Source organism: Myotis myotis, unplaced genomic scaffold (assembly GCF_014108235.1).
Source record: "Myotis myotis isolate mMyoMyo1 unplaced genomic scaffold, mMyoMyo1.p scaffold_m19_p_12, whole genome shotgun sequence".
NCBI lineage: Eukaryota > Metazoa > Chordata > Mammalia > Chiroptera > Vespertilionidae > Myotis > Myotis myotis.
In genome coordinates, this window is record NW_023416316.1 from 63,497,410 (window position 1) to 63,509,061 (window position 11,652).

General features: G+C 38.8%; 1 protein-coding gene across 2 annotated transcripts; it reads right to left on the bottom strand.

The window, feature by feature from the left end:
* Window positions 1-7,249: 7,249 nt before the first annotated feature.
* Window positions 7,250-10,251, bottom strand: IZUMO3 (IZUMO family member 3). Of its 2 annotated transcripts, XM_036329165.1 has the most exons (7): window positions 10,020-10,251; window positions 9,809-9,883; window positions 9,571-9,660; window positions 9,338-9,355; window positions 8,852-8,932; window positions 7,707-7,797; window positions 7,250-7,388 (listed from the first exon to the last, which is right to left on the bottom strand). In XM_036329165.1, exons 1-7 carry the CDS (start codon window positions 10,249-10,251, stop codon window positions 7,250-7,252), a joined length of 726 nt encoding a protein of 241 aa, XP_036185058.1. The 2 variants fall into 2 exon arrangements, with proteins under 2 accessions (XP_036185058.1, XP_036185059.1); XM_036329166.1 differs by lacking the exon at window positions 9,338-9,355.
* Window positions 10,252-11,652: the final 1,401 nt, after the last annotated feature.

Genomic DNA, 11,652 nt, shown 5'->3' on the forward strand with positions numbered 1-11,652 from the left:
CAGAGTCAAGTCCCTGGCCACCCGAGCGCGCCTTGCCACGCACACAGCCTCTGGTCGTTACAGCTTGACAGCGTTAGGGCCAAGGGGTTCTTATAATAGAGATGATATTCCTAATTCCTACAAAGCCAAAAAAGAATGAACAATGATTCAGTGTAGTCTGAAATGCTAACATAATATGGGAGTTCAGGAAATCTTCCTCGAGTAAGTGATATTTAAACTGAGGCATAGTTTGGTGACATGCTGCTAGATATAGGGAATGGGAGGATAAGCAAGGTACAGTCCCAGTCCCTGAGGAGTTTATGTTTAGGAAAGAGACATGCAAACCAGTAATAACAGTCTTCTGGGAAAAGTTCCCTACAGAAGCTAATGAATTGTGGTGGATCCTGAAGATTGTGGGTGATTAATTCTATCTGACCATCTTAAGAAATTCTTTATGAGTTGAAATTACTTCAGATGTGGGTTTTGAAGGTTCAGAAAGATTACCAGGCAATTAAGATAGGGAAGAATATAGCAAAGAGTGGTAGGAGTAAGAAAAAGCCCAGTGTGTTTCACAAATCTTAGGAGACTTGAAGGCAATTGGCCAAAGGTGAGATTATATAGAGAACATGATGGTAAAATTTAAGGTGTACAAAGTGTTGTATGAAAGAGTTTATACTTCTCTTTTAGGAGTGGAGGAGCCATTGGAGTATTTTGATTAGAAGTTTGAAGTCTATTTGTGTTTTTAGACTGATCATGTGAATGTAAACAGGAAGGATGGATTTGGCTCCTGGAGAGGCTAGAGCTAGACTGAGAGAGAAGAGAAGGGCTGTGACTGTGACAGCAGCCAGTAGATTTAAGAGATATTTAGGAGTGAAAATCAATGCTAATTGAAGAGGGACTGGCTAGGATAGATGAAAGAGAGAGAGAGAGGATTCCAGAATAAATTGAGGTTTCTACCTTGTGGGTAATTTATGGTGTCCACGGACCCAGTGCTAGATAGTAGAAAATCTTAAGATTTATTGTTTGAATCCTGGCTCCACCATTTCCCAAGTAACCACTTGGAAGAAGTTACTTAAACTCACTGAGCCTCAGTTTTTTCATATATTCAAAAATGGCTGAAAGTAATTTTGGGGGATTTGTAGAAAGATAATTATGAAAATGCTTAGCAAAATGCCTCATCCATAATCTACATTCAATACATATTTTCTTCATGAGGACTGCAAGACATTCTGGATTAGGATAAATTGTATAGAAGCAGAAACGGTTTAAGATAATGAGTTCAGTTTCAGGCATGCTAAGTTTCAAGTTGGTATTTTGTGTAGATGGATATAGCTGGTATGTATTCAGAAGTAGAGGCCAAGGATTTGGGGAGTAGTGCACACAAAAGCCTAAGAACATGGAGATAAAATTATTTAGGTGATAGTTGAAATCACATGCATGGTTGGCATTCTACTAAGTGTAAATTAAGAAAATATTTGAAGTGAATTCTGTGGTGCTCAATATCTTAAATAAGTAGGCAGAGGAGGAAGAAGTGGAACAAAACCTTAACAATAAAAATGAAACCTGCCTAGTACAAGTGGGATGCTTTAAGGAGGGAACTCTGACAAATCTCAGAATTGACAAGTAACATGAGGAATAAAGAGAACTCTTTGAACTAAGAGGTTACTGACCATCTTATGGTGGTGAGGAGCAGAATGCAAATTGTGGTGAATTGGGGGGAGAAAAAAAAGTGAATAAAAAGTCATGGGACACTGAATTATCTTTTTTAAGAAGATAGGCATGGAGGGCTGGTTGTTTGTTAGAAGTGGTACAGGATGAGGAAAAGAGGCTTTAATTTGTAGCGATCAACACTGAGACTGGCCCTAGCAAGTTTAACTTAGTGGATAGAGGGTTGGCCTGGGGACCGAAGGGTCCCCTGTTCGATTCCGGTCAAGGTCATATACCTCGGTTGCAAGCTCCTCCCGGGCTAATGACTATTTCTAGTAGTACAGAGATACCAATCAATGTGTTTCTCTCACATCAATATTTCTCTCTGTTTTTCCCTCTCTCTTCCACTCTCTCTGAAAATCACTGGAAAAAAATATCCTCTGGTGAGGATTAAAACAACAACAACAAAAAGAAAACACTGAGGCTGAAGACCTAGTATTGAGAAAGAGGAGGTAGATAAATGATAGTAGATAAATAATGAAGGAATGTTCTAGAAGAGGCTGCAGGTCAGAAAATGTAAGTCATGAAAGAAAGCATTTGCCTCAGATGGAAGAAGATACAACCTCTCTTTGAGTCAGAAAGAAAGGGAGTAAAGCTAGAAAGAATTGGAAATTAAGAATCTTTCAGTGTTAACTCAGATGTTATTTATTTCCTAATAGTTAGCTTTTATTTTTTGTGTGTTCCAATAACTTATGTTTGAATCCCTTAGATTAACTGACACCTTTTAATATTATCTCTAGATAAAATGAATTATTAAATTCAGTAAAGGAAAAAGCTAACTAAAACCTCACCTCTTTATCCTAAAAAAAAAATACTTGGAAAATACTAATTCTTAATGAAGTAACCCAAGAATGATGGGGTCTTAAAATTCTGTTTCATCTGTGCCAGGGTCTCAGACTGTCTGTGAAGTATGTTCCTCTAGTGACTTGTATATCCTCGGGAAATGTTAGAACTAACTTAGTGCAGAGTTGATATTGGGACATTGTAGTATGTGTTAACTCCTAGTAACTAATTGTTCCAGGAATAAAATGATTTCTATTGTTTTATTATTGCTATAAATGCGTTTTTGGTTGAGCATTTGCTTGTTGGAAAGACATTTTTACGTATCCATTTTTCATGTTAACTGTTAGCTCAAGCTTAAATTAGGATTGTAAGCAATTAATTTTGTATCACGTTTACATTTGGAAAGGAAAGTACCGTAAGATCTTTCCTAGTAGATGAACACAATTTAATTAGATCATTTTCATTTGATTATATTATAAAACAGTAAAAACAAATAACAACCAGCCCCTCCTCATCATGGTGATTCCAGAAATAATACAGAATACATTTTGGATTTATATTATAAAACAATGCAGTAAAATGTGCAGATTGAAGGATCATAGTTTAAAGTTGATGGGAATTCAACCCAAAGTCAGGATCTGAAGTAAAACTTTTCAAAAGAGTGATACTATGTGGAACAGATTGGAATTTAACATTGAATACCTTAGAATTATAGGTATTTAATAACATAATATCACTGGCTGCCTTTGGAGTCTGACTGGATTATATCACTGGCTTTCCCTGTTTTCTAGCTCCCAGACTTCATGCTGTAGCATATCTCTGCCTCTATAAGAGAGTGATTCAATTTCCATAATATATCTCCTCTTACATATCTGTGTCTACATATCCTATTGGTTCTGTTTCTTTGAAGGACCCTGGCTAATACAGGTTTTGGTACTGGAAGTAGTTCTAGAGTAACAGAATTATAAGGATGAGTTTTCTGAATTGGTTTTGGGATTTCTGGATTTAGCACTGTAATCTGATTAGTTGTAAAGATGCTGATGACTATTTCTAGTAGTACAGAGAGCACTGATAGTCCATGGTGTGAACGATTTATAGAGATATGTAAAATATCTGCATTAGATTTTCCTAATCAACTACTTATAAAAAGCAAGAAGTTAGGTGGTTCTGTATATGATACTTTGAAACATTTTTTCAAATACTAGGGAATATATTGATGTTGATTGATTACTCCTATGTTGCTGCACAAAGTATTGAAAGAAAAGGATGAGCTCAGGGATTCAAATTCTCAGCTCAAACTGAGTTTCTCGCTGAGGAAAAGCCTTATTTTCTGTAGTTGCATGAGTGAAATTGCTGAAAATCAAACACCTCATCCTGCCATTGGCTGAATTGCAACACAAGTTGAATTACCAGCCTTGTAAGGTTTCTACTGTTAAGGTGAGGGCATTAATTAGGAAAAAATGGATCCTGTAAATGGGAAGGGGATGTATAAGGAAACCTGATGAAGCTGGGACATTGAGCCCTTAAATCTTGATGAGTCTGTTGGTGGATGAGGTCTTTTCACCCCCAGGAAAACTGGCTCCCTCAAACCACAGTGGGCGGGGTCCGGAAGACATTCTTTCACCAAGACTGTGAGGAATACGTTTTTGTGAGGGGAATCCCAGCATCCTCTAAGCTCTGTGATCTCTCTTTGTAGTCCAGACCTAAAGTAGAGACCATAGCCACACAAGGAGAAAGCCTCTCATTTTTAAATCATAAATTATGTAGAAATATGATTTTTACTATTTAAATATACACAGTATTTTTAGCATTTGTTGTTAGTGTTTAATTTTATTGCCCATAATCTGAAAATGATTCTTAATATTAGGAATTTGTTAAAATTTTCTTTTTGGCCTTTGTGTAACATAATTAGTATAGTATATAAATATGTAATGCTGATTCTAAAATCTCAATGAAAGCTTAATGAAATAGGCTTTCAATGGAAAGCTTTATGAAATACAAAATTGATGCGCCAAATCAGAGGCATCTTCAGTATTCTCAGGTATCCCTGGATATTGACATCCACCATTGGACAGGGAAGGAGCAGGCTGGAGGATTGTTCCTTTAAGTTTATATTGCCAGGCCTGGAAACAGCTGTCTCACTTCCTGTATTCACATGCTATTGGTCAGAATTCAGTAACAGAGCCCCACCTAACTGTAGAGAAGACTGGGAAAGGTAGTCTAGCCATGTATCCAGGAGGAATGGGAATTTAGTTAGGAGAAAACTAGCTACCTTCTGCCAAGCCAACTACACTGATCATTTTTATCAATGCTCCATCTGTATTAGAAAGAAGAAAATGTATGTATTTTACATGGGTACAGGGTTAAATAAAAGTAATATTAATAGTTTAAGGTTGTTTATTGTGTTATAAAAATCTGTAATCATATTAACATTTCTTTTTCTTTACCTTTATAAGATTCTAATACATGGATACCAAACTTTCCCATGATGACTGTGGAAGTTGTATCAATATTTTTTTGTTATTTCTTTATATCAAGGTTATGTTGTTAGGTTCATACAATTTATTGTTTCTATATATTCTGGTCTATTTATTACTTTTATTATTACCTAGATTTTGTAGAGTGAAATGAGATTGGAGTAGGAAAGCAGTGGGGAGGAGAGGATAAATTGATAGGATAAGAAATTTAAAAGCTTGCACTCAAGCAAATGAAGAGACACGAAAACACTCAAATCCTAACAGGTATGTTATCCCATTTATATAATTACTTATAATCTCTCTATATAAAAGCCTAATATGCTAAGTGTCCGACCAGTCAACCATTTGACTAGTCGCTATGATGTGCACTGACCACCAGGGGGAAGATGCTCTGATCGGTAGGTTAGCTTGCTGCTGGGGTCCAGCTGATTGGGATTGAGCGAGACAGGCTGGACATTCCCTAGAGACGGTCCCTCCCCAGCCTCATTCATGCACTGGTAGAGTCCCTCGGCCTGGTCTGCGCCCTCTCGCAATCTGGGACCCCCCCGGGGGATGTCAGAGAGCCGGTTTCAGCCCAGTCTCCACAGGCCAGGCTGAGGGACACCACCGGTGCATGAATCTGTGCACCAGGCCCCTAGTCCTATATAATAGAGAGCTAATATGCTAATTAGACTGAACAGCAGAACAACTGTCTGGATGACCTTCCTGATGACCGTCCAAATGAACTTCCAGACAAAGCCGGGGCTGTGAGGGCCAAGCCCCTTGCACAAATTTTGTGCATCAGGCCTCTAGGGAAAAATAAAACAATATACAGACAATAATTTAATTAATACTATGAATGAAGTAAATATGTCTCAAGATTTTTTGGTTGAGATGAGCTTTAAATCCTGGGGAAATGGAAGATGCCAACAACACTCTTTTTGGGAATTTTTAACATGAAGTTCAAATTTAGCAACTGAAAGGTATCAGTGTTCAGGTCCTTCCTCCCAGTTTCATTCCCATTCATTCCATATTTCAGTAGTATAGCAGCAATTACAAGCAAGCCCTCTGAGCTCTAGAGGGGTAAACAATTTGCAAACAATTCTACCCACCTATAAAGCAGAACTCCTAAAACTATTCCCCTGCTGCTACACTGTGGTGTTTATTTTCTGAAATAAGCTTCCAGAAAAAACCCCCACAAAATTGAGTGGAAAGTTCCTATGTTTTAGACTTAGCCGAACTTCAGTTTCATTCTAGGCTTTGCCACTACTATCTGTAATCAAGAATATTTTATGACAATAAACCCATATTTATTCTCTCTCCATTTATCTAGTTACTAGAGGCCCAATGCATGAAAATTCATGCAAGAGTAGGCCTTCCTTCCCCTGGCTGCCAGCACCAGCTTCCCTCTGGCACCTGAGACTCGGGCTTCCCTCACAGCCCTGGCTTTGCCCGGAAGGTCGTCTGGAAGGACACCCAGTCTAATTAGCATATTATGCTTTTATTATTATAAGTTGTATCCATGACTATAGCTGTCAGTACATATCATATGATTTGCATAAGCAAAGGTCAGCCACCAGAGGAGTTTGTCATAGCCTAGATTAGTAGCTGTGTAACCTTGAGTTAGATATTTCCTCTTTCCTCATCTCCAACATGGAGATAATAATATTACTCACAAGATTATTGCAAAAATTCAATTAGATGATAGATGTAAAGCACTAATTAATATACTATACACAAAAAAGTGTTTAATGGAAACAACTACAACAATCAGAAATTAATATGAAATTCAGTCATGGAGCATAGAGTTAGGGGGAAAGGACTCATTAAACCTCAACTACTCAGAACTTATATTTTGGACTTCATGGTGTGTGCATATGATATCATGATGAAGATTAAATGTTATATATTATCAAAGAAAACTGTCACATTAAGTCTAATAGAGACAGTTTTAAAAATAGTGACAATACCAAAAGATAGAAATAAAAGCAGCTTAGAAGTGGAAATTTATTCTACTTACAGCAATTAATGAGAGTTACCAGCCATGCATTTTTTTATTAAAGCTTACAGAGTATCACTTTTTTAAGTGTGCATTGCAACATGGCAGCATTACTTTCTGTACAACTCTGGGTAGAGCATTTGCCCTCTCATTGATTCCATTGCCTCGGGACATGAGTAAGGATCTTTACTAGAGAAACTCTTAAGTTCTATATCAGTTTTAAAATGCTGTGATTTTAGGACCACAAAAGAACTTAATTCCCAGTTTTCTACGTTGAGTAACACTTTAGAGAATCATGAAAGATCTCTTGTCTATGGTTTTGTATTTATTTTCTGATTCCAAAATCTTGCTTGTTCTTCTTATCTGTCCTCCCCATTAATTCTTCAAGTTTTTTCTCCACGTAATTCTCTAATGACTTTCGTATTGCCTTCATTTTCCTCTGATGAGTGACACAAACATGGAGTCTAGAGTAGAGAAACAAGATAATTCCAATTGCAATATCAGTACCCCAACCCTCTAAAACAATTATACAGATTGTATTTTTTCTTCCCTTTCTAGATAACTCTCCAAAGGTTTTCCTCATACTTCATTGTACCTCCTCCGTTTCCCCTGTTTCTACTTTATCCCCATCAGTCTTCCCTTCACTTCCTTCCTGTCAGTATCATATCCAAAAGTTTGAAGTGATTTCTTTCCCCTTCTTTCCATTGGAAGGAGGGGGAAGATTGGTCAGTCTCTTTGCTAAAGGAATGCTTAACCCAGTATTTGGAGGGAGGAAAACTCACAGTAGCAAAGCACTTCCCAGTATTACAGCTTCTGTTATCAAAATCAAAAATAGCCCAATTTCTCGATTCTCATGCTTCCTTGAATCCTCTTCTGGAAGGGGTAAAAATAAAGTGAGTTGATTAGCCATAGAATATATATGGATAACCCATAGACACAGACAGCAGTGTGGTGCTGGCCAGAAGGAAGGGGTGGGGGGTTGCAAGAGGGTGGAGGGGGTAGGCAAAGGAGGGTGGTAAATGGAGGTATCTGTAACAATGTATGCTGGGGCTGACCAGCAGCCCCATGAACAGATGACTCCGACACAGTTTCATTGCGGGGGAGAGGGCTAAGGGACTGCCGGGCTGAAGAAGCCAGGCAACCTGGATTGCCTGCCTCCTTAGGCTTTTATTGGAATTTTTATTATCTTTAGATACAATCAGTACGGTGAGTAATCTTGGGAGGACACATGTATTTACATTGTCCTCTTGGTAAGGGCATCCAGGGATTAAGCATAAGGATTTCAGTAAACACCTGGGGGTCTGCATATGCACAGACTTGTTTGGAAAGGTCAAGGAATAATTAGGGGCACTGCCTTTGACACTCCCCTAAGTCTCCCCTAAGTCGGAATTCCGATAAACAGGGCAGGCGGCCTTCCACACACTTCCCTGTTATCAGAATGTCCTCCTTACAACTTTCCAACCAAGTCTCTTGTGCTCCCCAACTAATGTAAACAATAAAAATAAAATAAAGTGAGTTTTAAAGAAGAAAAATAGTAACTTGAGAACTTTATGCATATAGATGTTTCTTTTTAACCTCAAACTGTTTGCTCTGTTCACCATTTCCATCACAGTTTTCTGATTCCTGTGATCTTTTTTATTATTAGACCCTTAGGTTCTAGGAAACTTTTGTTTTTTCTGTGTTAGCTAATTTCTCAACCTTTAGTTCAGACATTGTATTTCTCAGTCCTTAAGTCGGTCCAGTGCCCGTAGTTCATACTGATATACAAATTTTGTTCAGCATTTTGGCTTTTACTGTATTTGTAACATTAGCGTGAACTGCATAGTAGGTGCTCAAATATGTATTCAGTATTTGTTGAATAAATCAGTGAATGGCTCGTTACCTTGATCACTGACCCCTCAAAATGCCACACCACAATCTGTGTTACCTCCACAATACTCTCCTTTGAAGCAGTGCGTGGTGCTCTGATGACAGCTCCAACAATCCAGGATAGGACCTTCATTCAGGACTGAAGAGAAGTAAGACAATTGGAGGGGAGCATGGCAGGGAGTTTCCTTAGCTCAGACATCTGTGAATTCCTTCTTCCCCCAGCAAACAAGTTTCTGATGGGTCAAACCTCCCATAATTTCAGTCAGATCTCAGGTGAAGAAATAGGAAAATGATGCCTTAACTACACGGGTGCTATGGGTTGTAGCTATATTTTAGGAGGCCTCTGAGCCCCTCCAAACTCTGTGAGGGATCAAAGATTTCATAAGCTAGTTTTTGTTATCAGATATCATTGACATGCCTTCTTGGAACCACAGCTCTGGGAACTGGGTTCTCAGGGGGACAAGTAGGAGAGATCAGATTATAGAGAGCAAAGGAGATGGGAAACGATGAGCTAACCTCAAGGCATCACATGTACTATACTCACCGCAATCTTCAGAACAAGCTAAAAGAGAATCAGAAAGTTCTAATGAGCTTAGAATCAACTTGGAGTTCTTCATATTTATACCCAAGTAGTTTTTGTCTGCTTATCCATTCAGCTCCAGCCTCCCCCTAGCCATTCTAAATCTCTCTCATGTGAAACTACATTTCTTCTCTCACCCTTCATTTCCTGTTGCTCTCTCATAATGTCAGTGTTGTTAGGTAGACATATTTTATTACCAGCTTCAGAGAAGTGCTTTAATACTTCTTTCAGTTTGGATTCCAGGTTTTGGCGAACATCAAGAAGCTTGCCTTGAAGGATAAAGACACCTAAGAGTGGGTGGAAGGGACATCAGAAAATAAGGGTGGCCCTTCCCTTCAGGATTGAGTCCTGATTGTTTTGCCTTATTGTCCCAAGGGAACTCTTCTCATATTTGCTTGAGCATCACAGTCTTTTAACAGTGAAACAGTACCTCACCTTTCCATGTTTTATTGCTCATTTTATAAAGTTCATTCTTCAGCCATGTTCTCAAATAGACAACCCTTTGAACAGCTAGAAAATAAAGGCAAACATACATGTGGGGGAAGAATTATACTTGTGGAGGATTTTAGGTGGACCCAGGTGCTCTCTTCCCTGCCTCCCTTCTCCCTTTAACTCTCACACTCTTAGGGTCTCAAGCTTCCCTCACCCAACACCCGAAGCATCTTGTTCCCGTGGGAGACCCTGAAGCTTAAGTTGGTCATCGCTTTAATCTGCCTGTCAAGCAGTTCAGTTCGGCCAGGGACTTCTGAGGGTACCAACTTTGCCAACAATGACTTAATATCCTTTATAAATCTGGGGTCACATTCCAAGCAGCCTTTGACTCCAAGGAAGGCTGCCAGGGGCAGAGGCAGGAGCAGGAACAGCCAAAGGTCTCCCATTTCCTTGCCACAACCGCTCTTGCCCCAACAGCAGGTTGTCCTGGCAACCAGTTCACCTAGTTCCCTTTCCTTCAAAAATCCAGGAATAAGAGCCTTGTCCTGGAGAGTTTGACTCCACCCTTCCTTCCATTTTTCATTCCAATTGTAAGCAATTTCATTTCTCTCTGAATGTTCAGCTGTTTTCTGACTTTTATCCTTCATTCCTGAGAGAGGGAACTGCCAGCTGGGGAGCAGATACCTGAGTTCTGAGTGTAGAACATAAAGAAAGTCTTGAGCTCACCCCGCAGAATTCCACGCAGGGCGATACATCAGAAAAAGGTTTTTATTATGTTCTCCTTTACTTGTGTCCTTAGTAAATTTCCACATCCCCCCTGACCATTGTGGTAGTGTCTCTAGGCAGAGATATATGTAACCTCAGAGACCGCTTAGCCAAAACTCTGCTTCTGTAGAGGAGGCAAGAAAAGCCAGAATGTTGAGTTCCCTGGGGTTCCAATCCCTGATTGTAACAGTATCAGTGAAAATTAGCAGTAGGTATCTGTATACAATTTATATCATTAAAAACAATAATTTTGAAATAAATGATAATTTTTTGCAAATTTGGTCTAGGCTATCTTTGTAGGATGATTTTTCCTTCCATACTCAATAACCTTTTTACATAATTCTTCATATATATGTGTGTGTGTGTGTGTGTGTGTGTGTGTGGAAGTGAGAGGGAGATAGAGACATCAGTGATGAGGGAGAATCATTGACCATCTGCATGTTGCCTGCATGCTTCCTGCTGGGGATCAAGCCTTAAACCCTTAAACCAGCACATGCGCTCTGACTGTGAATTGAACCATGACCTCCTGGTTCATAAATTGAAACTCAACTACTGAGCCACACCAGCTGGGCATATAATTCTTCTTATAAAGAGTCTGGAACAAGAAGACTAGAATAACAGTGGAGGGAGATATGATGAGTAAAAATCCAGTAGCCTTTAGGCTACTTTAGTAGGCTCATCTTGAAAGTATTGATGAAGCATGTGACATATAAGAAAATAACCACAGTTATCATGGGCTGACCTTTTAGGCTACCTACATGGAAAGTGGCCAAATAAACATGTGTTTCCTTCAGTTTAAGGCTCTTTAAATAAGAATGTTCTTTGTTATTTGAAGAAATTAAGGCTGCTTTGCAGACATTTTAGAGCATTAGTTACCTCTTTTCTAATATACAGGGTGTCCCCGTAAAATGTACACACACTTTAAATAATTATTAGTTCCAATGGATTCTATATGAAAAAAAGAAACATCAATAGAGCTATCAAAAATGTATGCGTAGAAATTTGAGGAGATGAGACACCTTCTATTGCTTATATGGCTGTGAATTCCAAGAAACTAGGAAACCCTCCTAGAAACTAGGAAA